At 40.1% G+C, this 22,677-nt stretch overlaps 1 protein-coding gene across 1 annotated transcript in view; it reads left to right on the top strand.

Moving 5' to 3' along the window:
• Positions 1–8,134: 8,134 nt before the first annotated feature.
• The window catches only part of TUNAR (transmembrane neural differentiation associated intracellular calcium regulator), a 28,542-nt gene continuing 13,999 nt past the window's right edge, over positions 8,135–22,677 (top strand). Inside the window, exon 1 of the mRNA XM_082058128.1 lies at positions 8,135–8,252. Within this exon, the coding sequence (XP_081914254.1) occupies positions 8,214–8,252 (39 nt within the window). The 5' untranslated portion in view covers positions 8,135–8,213. The remainder of the gene's footprint in view (positions 8,253–22,677) is intronic.

Genomic DNA, 22,677 nt, shown 5'->3' with positions numbered 1-22,677 from the left:
CTTTTGGCTCTGATGAAACCTTCTGAACACCTGCACATTATTCATTCGTAAAGTTTTCAAAATGTTAATCAATGGAGTGAGTAATTACTTAGGAAGGATGTAAAAGAGCCTGACAAAGGATGGCTGATGGACTTTGCTTTCCCCCCCATCAAGGGACATTCTCTGTCAAACTTCAGGGACTTGCAGAGCTGTTCCCAGAGACTTTCACCAGAAAGCTGCTTACAAAGATCCCTCTGCTAGTGGGAAACAGAAAACAAAGTGAAACCGGCTGATGAGTCTTTTGGGAAGCGAAGAATTAAGAGGAAGGTTTTGAAAGGCTTTACCAGTCAAAATAATACTGGGATTCTGAAGAATGATGGTATTCAGAGTAGAAATGCCAGCAGTTACTTAAATCTGACTTCTGTCAAATTCCTCTAAGTGCATTTATTCAAGTACTGTGCAATATCATGCCAACACTCATACTCTGCATCTTACAGTATTTAATAATGTGTAGGACTACTTTGGCCACTGTGCAGTATTTGTCTAGCAGTGTCCTGTGTGTAGTGCAGTAATTAAAAGCTCTAGTTGTGAATCATATGAATATTCAGGTTATGTTACTTTTCTTAATGCTTGGAATTTAACCCAGAAAAGGAAATTTCCACCTTCTATGAAAAGGAAAAAAAAAAAACAAACAAACAAAAAAAAACAAGGGAGAAAGAAATTTCTGTTCTATGGTATTAAATAGTATTGTCATGTAATACACACCCGAGAGCTTAACAGAGCTGTAGTAGGACTAATTTAGCCAGTGCTTGTCTAATCCTCCATTAGCATACTATTATTTTTTTTGCCTGGTGGGTATATTGCCTGTTGAGAAATAATGTGAATATTTATTCAGCAGCAATAACTGTTGCTGCTTGAGAGCTTTTTTACTGTGTGTGAACATGCTTATCTAGAAAAGGATTTCAGGCAGATGATCACCCTTGGGATTCAATGAATTCATGCGTTGCATGTCCTATCTTAACTACATGGCTCTACAGCAAGATTATGGTTTTTCTGATGAGATTCCAGTTCAAACGCAAACACTGCAAACACATCACTGGCTCTTAGAAAATAGTACCTGTCTTCTGGAGTGGTTTAATGTACATGTGGAACTAGTTTATTTAAGCAGCATTAGAGGTGCAAGTCTGTCTCCATTTGGCGCAACAGGCTAATCAGTTTTTTACCTGAGACTGTGCTAATTCTCTGAAGAACAGAGCCCAGTCCTCTTCCCATAGAAATCAGGGAGCATTTTGCTACCCAGGTCAGACAAGTAGGATCAGACCACTCTTTTTGCTGTGTAACCTGTGTTCATTGTTGATGACCCCCAAAAAATGCAACTAACGCTGCATCTTGCTTATACAAAATGGTATTTTAGGTCAAGATATCCTTTTTTAAAACAAGTTGAGATAATTCCTTTATGTTCAATTTGTGTACTAAGAAGTTCATTTGAAGCCAGATTTTCTATTTCTTAAGAAAAAAAGATACTTAGTGTATGTATTTTCTGCAGAGAATATGGCTGTGCTACTAGCCAGGTGGTCACATTTTTGTGCATACATATTTGATACAGCTATATTGAAATGCTATTTTTACTGTTAGGGTGATGTAAGGGAAGCAGTGCTATGTTACCTATACACAGTGAATTTAAGCTGAAGATAAATCTACAATGGACACGTTATTGTGTATCTATTATTAGTAGCTACACTGATTTAAATTCAGGATGATTTCATTTAAATCAGTGAATGTAGGAGGTTTACTTTTCTATAAATTAAATCTGAATCAGATCCATTAAAATTTATTTCAGACTAATTTGTGAAAATATGAGCAAGCCCAACAATTAGTAACCACAAGCTGTAACCTTTTATCATTCCTTAGTCAGTTAGTGGTTCAGTTGTAGTAAAGCAGCATTTATTTAAAAAGAAGGAGAACAACAAATCTAAAATGTTTTGCATTTTATTGTCTTTACTTACCATTGGTTGTACTATTTTTGTACCGTTGCAGGTTTTTGAGAGCTATGATATCCTAGTCTCATTTGCACTGATGGGAACTAGAAAAGAATGAGACCAGTTGCCATATAGAATTTTGAAAATAATTATTACAGTAATATTATATTTAAAGTATGTTAGAAATGGTTTTTAGGGACTCTAAATATACTGCATATAGATGGAACTATGGGTACATCCTCTGTCATGTTTTTGGATATTTGTTTTGAATGAAGATCTCTTTCTTATGGTTAGATTTTTCCAATTAATTGCTTGCTGATGATCTGGAAATGCACTCGCTGAAGCTCAGACTCTCATGCATGTCTTATGGCATTTAAACTAAATAGGCAAGAAATCAATTCAGTTGTTTGTGCTGCAATTGACTGAATAGTAATTGAGACACAGGATATTGAAAGGTCAACATGAGAAATATATCCAGAAAACTTCTTTGCAAACTATTTCCACATGCGTGTGGTTGCTTCATAACAGCATTATACCTTTTATTTCGTACTTTAAGTATTTTCCATGATCTGTGCATATCTTTGTATTTATGTAAATATTACTGTATCCATTACAGGCAATACTGCTTTTAAAAATCTCATTCAGTTCTCTAATGGCAGCTACTGGAAAAGGTGCATTTTGCAAGAAATCAAGTGATGGTCTCTGTCAAGTATTAAACTACAATTGGGATGAAGGCCAATGTTTTGGTAAACAAGCTATTTCGTTTGCTCCTGGTGGCCAGGGGGTACTGTGGCAGGCAGGTGGGTGAACTGGGGAGGAGGTTTCCCCCCTGCAGCACTCAGTTCAGAGCTTGCATGGGTGTCCCTCTGTACTGCCCTGTGCGAGGACATCTCCTGGTGACAGTGGCTGCTGAAGAGCGATGTTGGCACACCTCTGCTGCCAGGTCCCTTGTCTTCCCTGCTCCTGACACTTGCAGGGAGAATCCTGGGAGATTTTTCTGCTTCAGCTTCTTAAAGCCTGACAGCTTGTGCCCACATCTAAGTCTGCAGGGGCCTCTGCTCTGCTGCAGGCTCAGTAGGGGACAGTAGTGGCCCAGCACAGAAGGGAGCCCATCCGCTCTCACTGCCATCCCTCCCGCAGCACAGGCGGCCCCACACAGACAAAGAAAGACACCGTTTCCCCATCCTCAGCCACCTCGTCGCGCTTGCTGCAGCCCTCATGCACCTTCTTCAAATGTCATCCTTCCACTTGGTCCTTTCCTACATCCTGGACTAGATCACAGTGACAGAAGGGTCTTTTTTTCTTCCCATTTGTCTCCCTGAGGACTTTCTCTTCTTATCAGGTCTCAGCCACACAGAGGAGCCAGTGTAAGATCTGAAATGGGCTTCTGCTCAGTTGCCATAGCTTGTTGCATCTCCCTGTTATATTGATGCCCAAGGTTTTGCAGTGTGGGCCCTCTCTGGCTACAGGGCTTGAACATGGAGGGATGCTGCTGGTCTGATTCAGCTGCAGTAACCGACAGGGTTTTGGTGGGATATCAGTTGTACCACTCCCCTGAGGGACAAGGGCTGACTGGGTCCCAGCTTTCTCTGGTCCTTAGGCTCACAGGATATTCATTTTCTCAAAGAGGATAACACTACTATTGAACAGATAGAAAGGTGGGAAGAGAAAAGATGAATAGAAAATGGAATAGAAATAGAACACATGCATTAGTCAGCCTTTTCAATGCATAATAAAAAGCATTTATATGAGATTAAATTCAATGTAAGTGAGAGACGCTGTACTTGCTTTCTGTAAGAGGCTGAATTTTACCTAAGCGGCTTTGAACTTTCTAAAGAAAACCCCTACGTCTCCTACAATTTCTTTTAATAATCTGATGGTTCCTTCTGACACACCAAACAGTTTACTTTCCTTTTGAAATCACCAGTTGTTGACTTGTTTCCTTTCTATAGTTATTTTATTGCTTTGCCCTTCAGCTGCCCTTCCCTAGTACTTTTTATTATATTTTGTCTAATACAAAGATCTTCAACACTGCTTGGTACTCCTCTTTATAAAAGCAAAGTACAAAACAAGGCACATTAAAATATTAATAATTTGCTGTCACACTTTTTAAAGATTGTATTGTTGAGGACAAAAACAGGCACCAGCATGAACGTAAAGGGGTAAAATCGGAAAAAGCCAAATAACTACAACTTATCATGTTGAAACAAACCTTTCTTTACTATGTGTATGGTGAAACATATTCATGTAGACTTAATAATTTCTTTGTAAGAATTTGGGAAATATCTCCACCTCTCTTTGCTCCCTTAGTCTCAATGTTCGTACGTTTTCCAGCCTTTCATCACTCTCAAGCACTTCCTCTCCCCCAATCTTGTCTCTATTTTCTCTGGTTTTCATGTTTTACTTGCCTGAGATCTTGTGCTAGCTTCCCTCTTCTGTTTAGTATTTAGTACCTCTTCTATTTAGTATTTCATAAATCATTATACAAATTCAAAGCAAAAAGTAGTCTTTTTTCCCCTCATGCACTTAAATGGAACCATCTTCCTCCACAGGTTGGAAAGACTCATTGACAGACAAACACGACTCAGCTGTATTTAATTTCCTCCTTTTTGTCACCCCATTTCATTCAGAAAAGAAGACAGGAATATTGGAACACTGTTTAACCTTATTATCACAGATAGATGAGGCAGCTGCCCCTTGTTTCCCAGTTCCTATGTTACATGACACAATTCCTAAGCCAGACACTGTATCTTTGGTACCTTTTACTTTTGCATGCATTAATGTGCATCCCTATTCATGTGTAATTTCACACTCAGTTTTCTGTAGTCTTATGATGCAGAGGTCAGTGTGTGATAATTCCCTAAAAAGTGACAGAGGAGTAAAGGCACAGATAAGTTTTTGATCTAGAAGGGGAAGAGACTGAGAGGAAATACAATGAATTTTATATACATAAAAGGTCATTGCAACAAGGAATGGCAGGGATTTTTTTCTTGATCATTGTGAATATGACAAGAAATAGTGTGTTTAACTTTGCAGCAATGGAACCTAGAAATACACTTTTTCAGTTATAGTAGTGAGGCACTGGAATAAATTACCTTTTAAAAGCATGGAGTCTCCAGAAAGGAGACTTGTAAGCACTGGTTAGAAAGCCATTTCCCAGGACTAGCATGTGTGTGATTGATCCTGCTGTGAAACAGGTGGGTTAGCACCCTTTCAACCCTTTTTAAATTTTTTTTTCTCATTCTTCAACACTTTGTTGCAAGCAAGTAAACTTGTGGGCTAAAGGAAGCAGTGTCATATATGAGCAGTGACCCACAACAAAATACACTGTTTGAATCAACTACTGCGAGAGATAACCTTGTTGGATTTATTCCTATCCAGGGACAAAGGTGAGGTACTAGGAGAGATACTAAAAAGAGATGTCCAAAGACTCAGAAGAAGATATAAAGGAATAATCAAAGATTAATTATATAAATTGGTGACCATATAAATCAAGAACAGTTTATTATGTGTGGTTTTGGTATGTTTTAGTGTGTTTAACCTATGTTTAGTATGTTAGAAGACCTCAGGAGTTACATTTTCATGGAGTAGGTGAACTAAAGGATTTCTTCCTTAGAAATACCCTGCTGTATTCTGCTGTTGGTAGGAGGCTAAATGAGTTTCATTTTCTAAATCAATTTTGAAGTTCCAATATTTCTCTGTATGCTCTGCTTGGGGGATTAGGAATACCCGGTATATGCTTATATCAGTAGACATATCAGATGAATTGAATATGTTCTTCCGTTTCATATAGCAGCTCTGCTAACCTGATTTAATGGGTTTCTTGAGCTTTGTGTATACGTGAAACATCTGGATTTGCTAAGAAAATGAGGCTAAACTGTAAATCTTTGTTTATACACCATGAAAGCAGAGTGTGGTGGGGCTAAGCTGCTGTCAGAAAAGTTACTCTTTTACTTAAGATAACCTGTCCCCTTTTCACAAAGACCCTGTATTTGCCATTTAGATAGCACACACAAGCTGAAAGTTGGAGTTTTCCAAAAGAAGAATTAGAGAATTCAGTTTATTTATGTGACTGCAAGCTAAGGTAGTTCTCAGGGCCTTGTCCTTTAACTTGTCCTATCACTATAACAGAAATAAAGAGCTGATCTAGCTCAGGTCTTTGACGGTAATCACGCGTGAGCGGTTTGGCCAAGATATGATATTGCACTTACTGCCAGTTCATAGGGAGAGAAATCTTGAGGTCTTCATTTCTTACATCTTACCTGTGCAATGGAAAGACAGTTTAGTCAATGCTGAACAAATGACACGATCTGACTAAGGATTTATCCAAAATGAGAGCTCAAGCACCATGTCTTGCTTCAGACATTCTGTTGTTCTGTTTCCAGGCTCTGGAGTCACAGCAGTCAGTGGAAGCCCTGTCACAAATTGCAGGGGTCAGGCCCTATTCAGGGTCCATCCACTCTGCATCAGCCTTGCAGAAATTGTCCATGTCATTCCTATGGGGCCATTGGTCGAGGTGCTCTAGGAGAAGCCCTCTGGAGCCAGATCCAATTATCCCATTTATTTTACGGACCAAAACCAAATGGCCTCACTACTGCCTCTCTCCTATGAGGAACTTAAACACAACATCTGTTAAAGCAATGACAAGGTTATGTCAGAGAGCTCAGTTTTGCAGACAAAGACACCCCAGCAATTCCTCTGGATGGTGGCTTTGGTTTACGGTGAAGTGTCTGCTCTGTCTGAAGCGCAACATGGTAAAGAGGTCAGAAATAAGTCAAAAATCTACTCTGTTTTTGTAGGGAGAGAGCTTAAGTGGCCACAGCTTCGACTGGAAACCCACTTTTGACCCCATGAGCTGGTATAACCATGGGAGGTGGTTGTCATTTTAACATCTTCGCAGCATGCCTGGAGAAACCAAGGGTTAACCCAGCTGTTTTTTTCACGGGGGAACCCCACCACTCTGCTTCGTCCATCTCTCCCAGGGCCATGCCAGCCCCCCTGCCTGGGCATCCCTGGCCCGGTCCCCCCTTGGGGGCTGCATTGGCACCGGCAGCGCCGAGCGGAGCTGCTCGCGGGAGCGCTGCTGGTGCCGCACATCCTGGGGGGAGCACCCCACCTCCTCTCCCCGCTGCACCAACTGGGGCTTCTTCCTTTTGCTTACACAGCTTCCGAGCAGGGCAGCCGAGGGCATCGTGGGGAGGGTGAGAGAGCCCCGGGAGGAAGGGGAGGGAGGCGGGGGAGACCGAACCCTCTCCCCGCTGCTGTTGCAGAAGCTGTGCCGGAGCCGGAGCCGTCGATGTGGCTCCCCAGAGTTAGTTGCTCAGCAACCAGAATCAATTAATATGCTTTGCAGAAAGTGCAGGGGAAACCCGAGCTGCTGTCAGCGAGAAGGCAGGAGGCTGAGGAGGCTGAGGGTGACTCAGGATCCCACTCCCACCTGACATTCCTTCGGTTCCACCCCATCCCCTCCAGACCCCTGTTATCTTTATCCCTTTCTCCCTCCCTACAGATGACTTACCTGTGATGACTTAGTGCGTGTGTCCCCAAATCCCTCAGGCAAGGTATTGCTTTGCTCAAGAGCTCTCCTGCTTTGAGGGTTTTGCTTTTAGGTCTAATTTGTATTTTTGGCTTATTTGTCAAGCTTTCTCCAACACTTTTCTAGAAATTCTAATAATGCTTTTTGGAAAGGGACAGCTGATGTTTTTGTCAGATGGTTTTAAAGATACCTCAGGATGAGAAGGGTTGTTTGGTAGTGCACAGCTGAGCAGCAGTAATGAAAATGCATCATGTGTGAACTGGGAAAGTTCTCGCCTCTTCCTTTATTACAGGTAATCAGCATTGCATATATGAGACCAAAGAGGTAGAACTGATTGTTGTAAACACATAATAGACTAAATGAGGGGTTGTGTTTTTTTCTTCTCTTTTTCTGCATAGTAATTTCAGGTCTTTGGTAAGGTATTCTTTTCTTCTTTTCTTTCTTTCTTTGATTTTCTTTGGAGTCCCTCTGATGACACCACGAATCTGGGAGTGAAGAACTTCTCAGAGCTGATTGGAAATGGCATTGCGGAGCTGAAACTTAACTGGAGGAAATATATCTCCTGAAGAAGAAAATATAATGCACAGTAAGGATCTGACTTCTGGTGAAAAATTCAAGCCTAGAGAAAACTTGTCCGCTTTGTTAGGAAGAATGGGTTGGACAATTTTCTTCAGTTCCAAAGGATATCTGAATGCCATGCTGAGCTTAATCTCTGCAGCATGCTCTGTGATTCTCATCTCTTCCTGATGCACTGCATGGTAAGGCCTTTCTCCTTCCTTTTAATAATAACAACCATATTTCTGTTATAGTGAGAGGTAAAAATAATAGCAATAATCAAATGAAAATTGAAAAAATGTAGACAGCTAAAAAAAGAATGTTTGTTTGTATGGTTGTCTCCAGGAGCAAGTGTTCTGATTACTGCAGCAGCTTTGTAAGATCATTTCTGTCTTTCTCCCTTGCTTTGTGACAGTGTGTATGTACGTGTGGGTGTTTGTGCACACCTGTGCTGTCATTTGCAGTTGGACTGGAACATCAGTAGCTGTATTGTACATATTCCCATGCTAAAGAGGATGGTTAAGAATTTGCTTTGATATTTCTCTCTTTCCCTCCCTCCCTCTACTCCCCTGCTGCCTCCTCTTTCTCTTGCTGTCTGTCTCTCTGGGGTCATGGTCCTATACCTGCCCTGCACCTCAGTCGTGCACTGACTGCTAGATAGCAAAAATAGAAGGTAAAAGAAATCCTCTATCAATGTAAGAATAGTTCTAAATAAGTATTATCTGAGTAAATAAAAACTACATTTTTGAATGACTGCAAGATCTGCAGGTACAAAAGATTTACTTTGTTTTGTTTCCCATGGGAAACAAATATCAAATGCAGACTTGGATGCTGTGTTTTAGGTACAGTGGGAGGCAGATCCTTTTACACATGCCAGAAAGCCAAAAAATGACAACTGTGAATTATGACAACGTTACTCTTGATGATCCATGTCATAAAATAAGCAAACCCAGTACGAGATGTTCTCATATCAAGTAATTTTTGTCATGTATTAGCAGGGTGTTGAGAATTCTTACAAATGGCTTCAGTGGATGTTGCAAGATATTTTTCATTAACAGCTGTAATGTGCTTTCATCTTTGGGATGAAGGGTGCTAGGGGAGTACAGGGTGATATTACTAACTAACTACTTGACTTAACAAAATTTAGGGTCATTATCAGGAAATTGCCAAGCACATCGGGAATTATATAGTGATTACACTGAGATGGAAGAACAGGTTAGTTCTGCAGAAAGCCTGGTTTACTTGGATCTCTGATTCAGAAATTAGGGTAGAATTGAAAAATGAAAAAGTAGTGATGTGAAATATACATATACATTCTGGTTGATCACTGAGTTTGGAAGAGGGCAAGTTGAGTGCATCTTGAGGAGCAAACTGCGGTAAAGGCCTGCCCCCGCTCTGAGGGTCATCCCTTGCGATCCCTCTGCTTTTGGTGGGGTTAGAAATGGACCAGGAGCGGGTTTGCGTGGTGGTTGTCACAGGCTGTCCAGCTGGGTGTAGAGGTGACAGGTTCCTGGCAGCTGTTTTTCAGAGTGAGAAGGATGCAAAGAGCCAAAACAAAAAGGCCACATGAGGACTCATGAACAAGAATCAGAGTTTAAATCCTATTCAGAAGATGAAATTCTGTGGTACTTCCTAATACATCTCCTTGTATGATGAAGGACTCCATAAGACAGTTTTTAGGGAGAGAATGGTAATGCAGCTTTTTCAAATCACTGCAGTAGGAAGAAACAGACGATTCCTTTTCACATTCCTTTTCAGTAGGATTCAGAGGAACCAACCTTGATTTTAGGAATAAAGGTTCAAAATATGCATACATGTGCATTGAAGTAGATATTTTTGTGTATTTTACCATCTAAAATGTGTGACTAAACCAATATGGAAAGCTGAGAAAGGACAACACAACCCATAAATGTTTTCTTCCAATCTTCACTGTTGAAAGAAGCTCTTATTTGTGGGAGTAGCCCCCTCAGCTCTTTCTGTCAACAAGGGCTGCATCCTAAATTCAAGTTTCCCATTGCAAATCTCTCCTCACATCAGCAGTTCTATTTCAATCAATGGGACAACTCATATGAGTAAGAACTACTCATGTGAATAAATTATGAAAGGTTTTATAAGATCAGAGTCTTTGATTGTCATGGAAACAGTTTTATTAGGCTTCAGGCATAATTCATGTTTCTCTTCTAAACAAAATCATTTTTCCTTTTACCCATCTGAATCCTTTTGCCTTGTAATTAGGACAAGAAAAATAGGTTAATTGCATTCTTAAAAATCATGCAGCTGTACAGATACGTTGTTAGCGAAGAACTATCAGAGTATGCAGAAGTTTACTTTTATTAGTTGTCTCCAAATCTGAGAGAAGGGTATTCTTATTGGAATCATTCATTGCCTTATTTATTTTTGTGACAGTATTAACATTGCTGCTAGGTATTTTCAATTCTTCTGGCAACTCATCAAAAACAATAATAACAAAAATAATTCCTTTAAAATATCACTGATCTTACAAAAGTACTCACTATTATTAGGTTCAAGGGTACTTAGCAAGCTTTCTACTACATTAAATATTTCCATTTTTCTAGTTAATACATGATGTTTAGCTCTTTACTTGATCCAGGAACATATTTATCTTTAGGGTATAGAAGCACAATATGAAGTCATAATTATAGTAAACTTCCTACAGAATGTAGATATATGTTGAAATATGAAGCATAAAATCATCTAGGTTTTCCTTCTCTATGCAATTTTGCATGCTTATAAATGTCTATATTATTAAGATATATGTTACATAACAAGTAATATTTCCTTCACTATAATTTGTAAAGAACAGTTCCTTTTCAGAATACAGTACATAAGATTTTTTTTGGTGCTAGATTATGCACTATGGAGGAATGAAAAATATTGCAGAAAGCAAGCATAGCAACCTTTAAAATGTATCCAGTACACTAATGCAGCAATGGTTTTGTTTATTTTATCCCCATAATAGCAACATATACATAGCAAGAATAGTGGATTATTTTCTGAAGAGTGTGTGATTTTAGGAGAGTTTTGCACAGTACAGGATCTTTGTTGTCTTTAGTAGACATTTCTGTCAATGATTTACTGTGATTTAGAACTCTTTATTTAGGGACATTTTCAATTATTTACTTTAAACATTTGCTGTATTTGGCTTTGTCAATTATAAAGCAAATTAAATTAGCAATTTCCTTTTCTTTTAAGATACTACTCAATAAAGGTCTGATGCTGAAAACACATGTATTTCATTTCAGTCTAGTGAACTGTTTCTTTAGATAAACTATGTGAATTAGAGCTTGAACCATCTGCATTTTCAGGGAAGTTATACTGAACAGTGGAAATACTTTCCACACTTGCAGCAACTATTTCTAGTCAAGAAAAACATACTTTAATAACACAATACCTAAGCAGTTCCTGTACTTGGAATGCCTTGAGCTGTTTCGATTCAAGATCCAGCAAAAACCCAATGTTTTAAAGGCCTACAAAAAAATCCAAAACAAAACCAAATGAGTCTTAAACATTTGTTGCTTAAGCATAAACAACTATAGAAAGAATACTTATCTGACAAGAAATTTTAGTAGATCAGCATATGTGTTTTTCATAAACCAGGATATGAAATTTAAATGACATAATGTTTTTTAAAAATGAAAAGCTCTAAAAATCCGCTTGTATGGAAATAATTACTTCAAAATGGCACATTTCCTTTTAACATTTTTAATCAGATTTCCATTTATTACAAGAAATTGTACTGATATCTGTTTATCTGTTCTTCTCAGTGAAAATTTGCAAAACTTTAATATATATATATAGAGAGAGAGAGAAAGAGAGAGAGGGAAATGTTACATATTTTTAACTACATCTGCCACAGCTGTCCCAATATTTATTTGCCTTCACAGGTCAGCTCTTTAATTAAAAGCTCTCTGAAGTGCCACCTTTAGCAGTACATATTGTATAGCCCCATATTACTGATGCTAAGCAGCTGTTTTTATCAGGTCTGTGGTGGACATAAGCTCTGATTGTGATCCCCTCCTTTAATTCTTCTTGTGTCTTCAACAAAAAGGAGGCCTCTTTTTTGCTGAGAGTTTTGCAGATACCACAAGAAGTAGTTTCTACTACAAAAATCTTTGGGAGGCCTTCAAAAGACAGGCAGGCTAAGAGTAGAATTAATTGAGTGTTAATATCCTTATTAAATAGATAAGGAACTGAGGAACAAAGAAACTGCCCAAAGCTATACTGGCAAGGGAAGAGCTCAGAATTGAACACAAATGTCCTTATTCTCAGTTCATCACTGTCCCTGCAAAGTTTTTCTTAATTATGTTCTTTTTTTTTTTCTTAATGACTTGCATTTGGACCTTTACGTTAATACTAGTTGAAGTATCAAATGTGAAAGGGAATTATTGATGCATACTTCCTTTCCAGTCTCACACGGTTGTCCTAAAAATTCTTTTTTCTCTCCCAAGCCGTTCTCTTTGAATGTAACCATTAATTATGTAATTGCTTTACTACACAGGGGAAGCATATCTTAGATTAAATGGAAAATTAATAAACAGAAATATCCTAAATGTGCCACACAGGTTCTGGAGGTTGTATATGTGTCTCTGTTTAAGCTGTCAGGGTTTAGGGATAGTTGTGTGGGTATGTAATAGTTTTGAGGGCTCTTGGTAAATGAATCAAATTCCAACATAGAAAAAAATCCAGTTAAAATGTAAAAAGACTGATGCTTTTCTATCAAGAATTCACACAGGTCATTATAAATCCAGCACTTGTGTGCAAAAAAGATGACACAGAGAATATGTTACCTAACACTGATGTTTATTAACCCTGGTATGTCTCCTCTGTCCAAAGTAATCTTTCAGCTTTTTATCCTCTTTATGAAAAAAACAACAGACAGTTTGTACAAAAACTACGTAGCTGCTAAAATTAGAAAAAAAAGCTTTTTGTAAACGTGCCAGAGTTTTGGAATGAGCTCCGCAGCAAACTCTCCCAGAAGCTTCAGAGGTGTCTGCTCACTCTGGTCTACTTATCCAGCTCCAGGTGTGACACACCTCTGGATGCTGACAGGTATTGTACTTACCCATTACCCAATGACATACTAACACAGAAGGGTATGAAAGTCTGATTAAAAGCAATACTTCCACTGGAAACTTTATCTCATTTGTGTTTTATTCCTGAGAAGTGTAAAGAAGATAACTTAAAGTGCACCCTAGTGCATTAAGTACACACTTACATTTTTTCTGACATGAACTTTTTACTGGCTTACAATGAAAAATGGTTAGAAAGGATTGCCTTAGTCAGTACATGCTCCATTAAAGTAAGCAATTACATAACTTGCTTCAAAATACTCTTCTCCAATGCACAGAGCTCAGGGCAGCCACTTACATTCTACTTTTATCAGCAGTGGTGGTGCACAGAGTCATCCCAGGCCTACCTCAGCCCTCTGTCCTAAACCAGACCTAATGTTACCTGTAAATATCATAAAAGTGGTTCTGAAAGGCTTTTCCAGTTAAGTTGGCAATTTTTCCATGGAACCTTGGATATTAGAATACATAAAAGCATTTAAGTTCAAGCACATGCTGGTGTTTAAGAGCTTAACATACCATATGACCCCTAGTTCTTTTTTAAAATAGGGGGCCTAAGGGATCTAAATGCCTTTGAGGATCTGAGCATGGGGTTTGTAATATTTGTATATTTCCCATAACATTAACAGATCAGGAATAAAATCTAATTATTACGGTAGGGTAATTATTGAACTTTGACAGGTAAGGTGGTTTTTAGTTGGCTAAGAAGCACTGGAGAACTACTGAAGTCCATGAACATAAATAAAGCCTCAGAAGCAAAATGCCTGGAGAAAAGTTGATGAGCCAAAGAGATCAGTAAGCTTTGAAGAAATAAGAGATTGCAAAAAGGGTAAAGGATATCTCGTGCATCTCTTCATGAGAAAACAGGGTGGAGGAATGCCTGTTCCAGTTTTCAACCAAGCTAGAAAGGAGTGGTGAGAGGAGAAAACAATGTGGTGTTTGTGAATATAAATCATGCCTTGATAGCTTGTTGCCCATTTGTTAAGGATATTAATGCAATGCATATTCTTAACCTCTGAAAAATGGTGCCTTATAATTTTATGCATATATCTTCTGATATTGAAAAGCATCACTTTCTCCTCCATGCAAAACTGTGATATATTTGGTGAGAAAAATTAGGACTTTACTTTGTCACATCCCAAAACCTAGCAATACTGTCTGTAAAGTGAGATGTTATTGAGCTATGTTAAGAATTAAAGCAACTTTCCTTTAAGGAAGACAAGTCTGATGCTTGAAAACAAAACCATTTAACTTTTTCGATGAGAAAGCAGATAGAAAGCCTGTTTATTAGGACCTGTGACCTGTGTGTTATTGGAATTTCTATTTTAGTTTGTGCCTAAACCAAAAACTGGTTGAGATGATTTTGTTCAGGTATTCAATGAATATAGAAGCATCACATATTACTTAGCAGAAGAAGGTAGGATTTTGAAATGGCTTTTAAAGCATTCTTGAAAGTGGCTCTTAATGGGTGACCACAGTGACCCTTAGGATAGTATTTTTTCTGTGCTGCTGAACATAGTATTTTTTCTCTGTCCATATTAATCAAAGCTCAAAAACAAAGCTTTCCTTAGGAAGAGTCATCCATTTCACTGATGTCATATCCATTTGTTTTGGGCTCCTGTGTTTTCATTCCAGAACAAATGCTCTGTGTTGGACCAAAATCTTCTGGATCTTGGCCGAGCTGGGTGCACTCTCGGAAAGCTGTTGTGAAAATGTGTGACAATCCACCTTGTACCTGCATCTTCAGAGCCACTCTGGGATATTATTAACTCAGTATAAAGGGAACAGCATCTTTGACATGATTTAGTATAATGTTCAGAGTGTTTCCATGTGTCATGTCCCTGGAAACACCCTGAGAGTGCACTGCGATGTACCTTTTAATATTGTTTTAACATCACTAGCAAATCAGAGCTGGTTGAGGAAGGGTTGGTCTGTTACTTATGCTCTTAATTGTTATCCCTCAAATTCAGCATTTGTTCATGTGCTTTCTAATGGAATTGTAAGGGATCACTAGTATCTTTGGGTCTAGTCATTGTTCCCACCTTGAAAACCAAGCAATGGATATTTAGTACAGAAGGACCCACAGATCATCTGCTCCATCCGTGCTCGATCAACACAGGATAATCCCAGTCCTCCTTAATGAATTTTAGTAAGCTAGTAAAAGACCACAAGTCACATCTGCAACGTTTCACGAGAGGAGATGGATCGAAAGCATCGCTAAAGGCTTATATTGCTTTGAAAAATGAATAAATAAATAAAGCAGGGCATACCTAATCTTACAGAGAGAATCCTATAATAGTTTTGCTGAATCTGTCTCAAAATTCATTTGTGATCTCTCATCTGGCTTTCTGTAGATTTATGAGTACATGAAGCAGGGACACCAAGTGGGCATCACAGCGATTTTAACATCAGAAACACTAGTTCTCCCTACCTTACAACCTGTTCCTACCCACAGTCCTTCTCTGGAGCCTCACGTGGAGGTGCAGCATCTCCCTGCAGAAGTCAAGTCGCGCGTGAAGAGAGAAACAACCTTTCTGGATCTCCCTGCAGGTTGAGCATGGGAGTAGTACAGAGTGAATGTGATGCAAACAGACAGGATCAATAAGCAATTTCCTTCATAAAACAGAGGAGACCTTCCTGACATCAGTTCTTCAGGGATAAATCCCAAATATTTTTACCAAGTTAAAACACATGAATTACTATGTATCTTAAGAATCTGCTGGTGTGTCCTCCTTGCCCACATGTCTCTAGTAGATGCCTGTACAGACACGTTCTCCTTTGTCCCTTTTTGTGTCTATCCCAGTCTGTGTGAAGACACATCAGTAACACCCATGACAGTGTCTCTGGGTACATCTATCCTGGTGTGTGTGCATCTGAACTGAGCCTCTCACTCCTTCGTTACACACACGCATGCCCCTCCTGCAAAGGGACATCTCTGTGGGATCGCTCCCTGTCGTGTCTCTCCAAGGACCTGATCTCCCAGTCCCCTGTGGACTATGGGCAACTCCTCAGCCCTTGGTGATACCGCTAAGAACAGACCCTTCAGCTGTGTGCACAAATGATGGCTCCCAGGTGATTCAATGAAAGGGCCAGCATGGCCTCATGGGCCATGGCCATGTCCCACTTTCTCTGTTAGTCTATGAGCTCTGTCAGTGTGATCTTGTGGGCCATACCCACCACAGGTCCTTACGGCTCCTCATTGCAAAGCCCAAGCCTTTGGCACAACTTTCACCCATGTGTTAGTATATGATGACTGCTACTGTTTTTAGAACCAGATCCCACTGAAATGCTGTGAGCTGCAATGCTTTGGATAGCTGTTTGGGTAAGGAGATTGCAATCTGGTAGGACTTTTCTGCTTCAGCTGCTTGATTTGCACTGGGGTGAGAAATGCAGTGCTTTGCACATGAACGTGCCTGTGTCCTCTGTGCTGGGGTGAGAGCTCCCATCCTACAGCCAGTGTGAACTGATGAGGAGCCAGAAAATCTGCACTTAAGAAAGTTGCCATAACCTCAGTTCCCCATGGACACAAATGGCCAGGCCAAAGCTGCTGTCTGTTTCAGACTTTTTCCCCTAGTCTGGAGCTATGAAGTCCTGTCCCCTCTTGTACTTTTATAGAGATGCTGGGTTCTCCTGGAAATCAGGTTACAACCACTGTGTGCGTCAGCTTCCAGATCTGTTCATCAGGGCTACTGAACCTTGCTTGTGTGTCCCAAGTTGAGGATTAATCTGTTAATGTTTGTAAAAAGCTATGTAAATGATCTGTATCATGCTGACAGGTCAAGTACTGCATTGCTCGCTGGCTGCTCCTCCTGACAGTTTAAGATATATGCCAAACAATGTCTACCTTTTTCAGACAGTGTTCATTGATGTAGCTTGACTGGCTTAACCCTCTCGGGATTTGGCCCTACTTCTTCTAGCTTACTGATTGGGTGATACAGCACAAATAGGCAAGACTGATGCTTTTTCACATAACCTAGAATACAATAAATACATCGATTTATGCTTGTGCAGGACCGTGAGCTCAAAAGGAACCTCTTGGATCTATTACAGCACATGTGCAATTCAGGTCCTGAAGGCTGGAAAACAAGGCTGTGTGGAGCTCAGTGCTCTGCTTGGCTGTGGACAAGAGGCAGCAGCAGGTGCTTCTGTGAGCCGCTGGCAGGATTTGGCCCTGCTGCACCCACAGGAGCTGCAGGTGCTCAGAATGGCTGCGAGGCTTGACATGACCCCCTCCCCACCTTACCCAAGAGGAGGGTGTGCTTGGAATTTGGGAGCCTTTTTGTCCTGTGCTTATGAAATAGAATGCAGCTATTAGCAGTGAATACAACTCCCATAACTAACTCCACAAGCACACAGAACAACAAAAGGTGGCCAAAAGGCAAGTAACTAGTTTCACCGCCTGTTTTACCACATACACAGTCCTAGTTATCAGCATCACATGTGGATCTTCATGTTGATTTTTGGCATGAATTATTAATACTTTCATTATCTTTAATTCTTTTTGCAGTGAAGATCATTAATTTGCCACTGACCTCCATTAATGTTTCTGTGGGTGTATCTATACTTTTCCTTAAATACCTAAGCTAGAAAGCAAAGCTGCAGCATGAGGCAGGGACTGTTCTCAGTACAAGCTGTTACTATCGAGAGTAGGACAGCCAAAAGAAAGGGGCTTTCTGTGAATGTTTTTTGTCACATGGTCCTCTTTTTTGAGGCTACTGGAGCTGATAACTTCCCATATGGGCCATTTTCAGGGACTAAGGCAGGGATAAGGGGCCAATATATAACACTAGCGATTTGGGTGGCTAAATTATGAAAAAGTGTTGTTTGTTTCTGCCAGTATTGCTTGTCTGGGCACCTTTTGCTTTCAAAGCCTAACCCAGTACCTGGTGGAGTCAGTGAGATTTGTGCCACTGATTTCTTCCACATCTGGATCACACCACTAGCTGGTTTCATCACAAGTTGCTGTGGTAGGAAATACGAATGGACCATATCTTTGCACTTTATTTCTTTGCCTGAATCTTTCAATTATTTTCCTGCTTCAGATATTTATCTGCCACATACTTAGAGCTTCAGCAAATGTTCAGGGCATATCTCGGTGTCTGCACAACGCCTCTGCATGCAGATATCCACTGGTATTATCAGAGCTGCTCTGCAACTGAGTGTCTCAGAGATTTAGCACACGTCTTGTTTAGTATCACTCAAAGAGCCTGTTTGTCAGCCACAAAACTCTGTGAAAATGATCGACAATGAAAGGAACTGATTTCTTCTTCCTCCTCATAAAATTACTACATATCTCCATTTAGGGTGTTTGTTTACACTCATACTAAACTGCCAGCATTAATGTACCCAGCTCACATTGATCTAGCTGGTTTAAGCAAAATGCAGACGGAAGATGGTAGGGCAGGGGATTTGAGGTGCATCTAATGAAGGTAGCAGGACTGTGGTTGTAGTTGCAGGTAGCTGCTCTTCACGTGGGTGGAAGCCCCTTGTACTTTCTGGGAAATTTCTGCTCCCTCCTGGCTATGTTGGAGCTGCCTTGGGCATGGATATGTGCGCAGCAGTCCTATGACTGCAGCAGAGATATAGGTGATGTCTGTTATAAATAACTGCGAGTTGGAACAGGATTTATAACCCATGTTTGGGAGGTCTTGAATACCTTATTTACTATGCTGTATTAAAAAACAACAACAACAACAAAAAAGAAGTGTAAATTTATAATAAAATAATGAAGATGAAACATCTGTAAATCTTCCTTTGATGAGATGACTAGCAACATTCTAGTGTTTACAGTTTGGACAACAGAATTACACAGAAAAAAAACCCCAAATTAGCATTTACAAGAGGTCACGAATGAGAAAACAGAAGGAAGGCAGCAGAGATTTGTCCTGACAGAGGGTTTATGGCTCTTGAGAGAGGGAAATGTGCCATCTATGAAGAGCAGTCATTTTTGCAAAACCTTGTTTTCCTGGTTAGCAATTACTACCTGGCAACAGTGAGGGAGAAGCAGCCTGTACCATGCTTGACAAGATGGAAATCTGGTGCTTCAATGAATGTTTGGTAGCTCTGCACAGCATCCTCCTGGCAGCAGATACCTGGGGATGCTAATGAGCAGGGAGGACAGAGATTAAGCTTCTCAGAGCCAGGGACGTTCACACTGACCAATTTCACACCTAAAAAGGGTGTCACCAAGCTCATGGAGATGCACCCAGGATTCCAGAGGCCCTGACTCCCCAGTTCCCACCTGGTGCTGTGGCCACTCAGCCATCCTTCCTGTAAGAGGCAGCAGCATACAGCAAAAATGTTATTGCAAGTGTACTGTGGAAGAGTTTGTTCTTAACTGGATGTGAAATGTACGGAGGGTGGCATGGTCCTCATGCTGGTGGAGCATGGTGTACATGCAGGTATCTGTAACAAAGATATTTTATTCCTTAATAATTTGCAAATATCTACATGCAGTGAAGTGCTGTGCATTTGTAAGCCACGCAGGTTTCCTCCTCAGTAATGTTTACTGTAGCCCCAGGGAGAGCGCAGAGAGTGCAGCCGTGACCAGAGCGGATAACTTCGTCAGAGGAGGGAAGTTACCCAGCCTCGCTGACAGATTTTTATGAAGGGTTTCCCAAGGCCAGCCTGCAGCAGCGCATCGCTACAGATACGCCTTTGACATTTGTAGACCAAGACGCAGCGGGATTAAAAGTAAAACACCGCCAGTGGGTTTCCATAAAAAGCCTGATTCTTGGATTATTCGTGGGGGTTTGAATGTAGCTATGAGTTGTACAACCCTAAGCTTTCTCTTGGAAGGACTCTACCAACCTACATCTGTCTTTCTTTCCCTTCAAGCACAGTGAGCCGCAGCAACGCTGCTTTGCTCTGCAAGCTACCTGCAACTGCTCCCTGCCAGTGAGCAGCTCCTGCTTTGGCTTGCACACTCCAAGCAAGCTCCAGTGAAGAAAGGGCTGGAGAAAGGAAGGAGAAATTGAGAACAACTGGAAGAAAGAGAGTCATGAACTTGGGAAGACAGACTCAGGAGTCCTCTGGATTTTTTCTTTCAGAAATAAGACAAAAAATGCTCTTGGCTAAACCTTAGCTTCCAGAAAATTTGACAAAATTAACTTCTCCATAAAACAGATTATCCTTTTGGAAAAATAACTGGAGTCTTTCTTACTAACTCGTGCAGAATAGATTGTCCAGTTTTCCTATGGCTGCTGCCATAGGTCCTAGTCTGCTTATAGGCATGAAATGTGGACAAGTGTAATTATGATGCAGGAAGATTTAAGTGTCCCCAGACAGGTTTTCGAATAACAAAAAGAATATAAATATTGGATCTGTGAAAGGAAAATGTCCGTTATTAAAATCAACCCACAAGCTTGCACTTGTGAAAAAGCTTTCTTCTTCAACGCAGCCGTCAGCCCCACTGGGATTTTAAATTGGAGTTTGTCTACTGTAACTCTCACTTTCTATTTGAAAAGTACTGTCAGAAACATTAAACTTTTGTGTTGGGTTTTTAAAATACAGGAAAGATAATATAATTGCTATACTAAGGTAGAGTTATGAGCTTTTAGGCCCTTCAGTTTTTGGCAAATAAAGGTTATGTCTTTTGATTCATGGAATAAGACATTTCCCTGTATAAATTTGCCATACGCTTTCTCTTCAGAAAAAAAATCTTCATCCCTTCCTCTCCTCTGGACCATTTGGCACAGCTCTTTCCTTTGTAACTGCCTGCACTTCATTCGAGAGCTGGCTGCATTTCAGTCACCAGTCACTGTGCTGAGTTTCTGTGTGAATTATTGAAGTGTGCTTGGCATCCGGAGATCTAAGGAACTGAAAAGTATGGTTCAAATGTCGGACTGCAACTTGAAAGGCTTCCGGAGATGCAGAGCCAGGTCTGTGGTCTGACTGAGGCAATGCCCATGCCAAACTCAACAAAAAAAGTCTCTGGGTGACAGAAGGATGGCCCTTGCTGGACCTGTGGCGTGCGCAACACGGCTTCCAGCTTCAGCGTAAAATAGAGTGGTGTAGAGGGTGCCACAAAATGCCAACCCTAAGGGGAGAACAAAGGTCACATGCATTACCTGTGTCAGTGATGTTTGGGAGAACCTAAGGACAGACAAGACAAGAAAAATAGAACTTACCTTGAATTCTTAAGTTATACAGGCTTTTGTGAATGCATTTAAACAGCTGGGAAGTCTTTGGAGAAAACTTACTTCAAGCAAATGGAGATCTTTGGAAGGCTACTTCTGTATCAGGAGGAAACGGAAAGAAATTTAGTTTAAGGATGTTTTTCTGTGTTGTGTTGATTTATTTTCATTTATCATCGGCATTGATTAACACTGAATTGACAGGGCAGTGTCATTATTAGTGCTTTATTAATCTTCTTCATTAGCAAAATAGTATGTATAGTAGAAAAAAAAAGGAAAGGTGCACTTTTTTTTTCTTTTTTTTTTTTTTTTTTGGTGTCAATCCTTGGAGTCTCTAGAGCCATCTAGAGCCATAGATCAATTGCTGGTGTTTAGTGACCTCCTGCCCAAGAGTGTAGGGCCTGTGGGTGGGTCTTCTATGGCTGGCACTTGTGTGGTGCATAATAGAAGATGACACTGACCCTTGAAGCCTTTTGGGAATAATATTTTCAGCAGGATGAATTGTTCCTGAATGTTTTTGCCAATGTACTGCGTTACATGCCCAAACATTTTTTTCATCATCTTAAGCGTATGTCCTACATTTTCTCTCTGCTCTTTTTTTTTGCACAGTTTTGATTGTAGCCAACAGCAAAGGTCAAAAGACATTTTACTGTTTCTATTTCTATATTTCTGTTAAGCTGAATTAAATTATTGGTGCTGCAAAGTGACTTGTTAAAAAGCTTACGCTGCAAGACTTCAACTGGTATAAACTGAAGCTGAGCTGCATCAGTTTAAACCAGATGATCCAGAGAGACAATGTGGTGTAAAGAGTAAGGTACTGATCTGGAAACCAAGAAAAAGAGTTTGGTTCTCCGGAGCTTCAGTGAGCACCTTCATGAATGTAGATAAAATTTTTCATCTTGCTCTGTCTCACGTTTTCTGGATGGGTGATAGAGTGATGCTGTATTCTAAAGCACTTTGCACATTCAATTTTTCAATCATGTAGTCGTATTCCTTTCACATCTAACATTAATCAGGACAACTGCGTCTTTAATTTACATTACAGATAGGTTTTGAAATAATAATACCTAGGAATCTTGTAGTGTCACTGATTAGATTAATTGTGTTTACCAGTGTCTGTGAGTATTCTCTAGAAGGTAACATTTCTCAATCCAGAATTGAACCAGCATTGAGTTTTACCTGCCAAGCAGCCCTGCATTTCTTTACTACATAGTAAAGTAAATCCAGAAGTTTTCTTAGCGTACGAATGATTCTGGTCAGAATTTCCAGGTTAACTAATATTTAGTTCAGACTTTTGAATTTGCCCTCAGATGGCCTTTGGAGAAGTTTGGCCCAAGTGCCTTTTGTGTCTTTATTTTTTTATTATTTTTTTTTTAATTTTTTGATCTCAGAAATGCCACTCGTGC

The sequence above is a fragment of the Streptopelia decaocto genome (genome assembly GCF_964273445.1).
Source record: "Streptopelia decaocto genome assembly, chromosome: 7".
Classification (NCBI taxonomy): domain Eukaryota; kingdom Metazoa; phylum Chordata; class Aves; order Columbiformes; family Columbidae; genus Streptopelia; species Streptopelia decaocto.
Note: the sequence above shows the minus strand (reverse complement) of the source record. Positions and strands in the feature narration are given on the sequence as shown.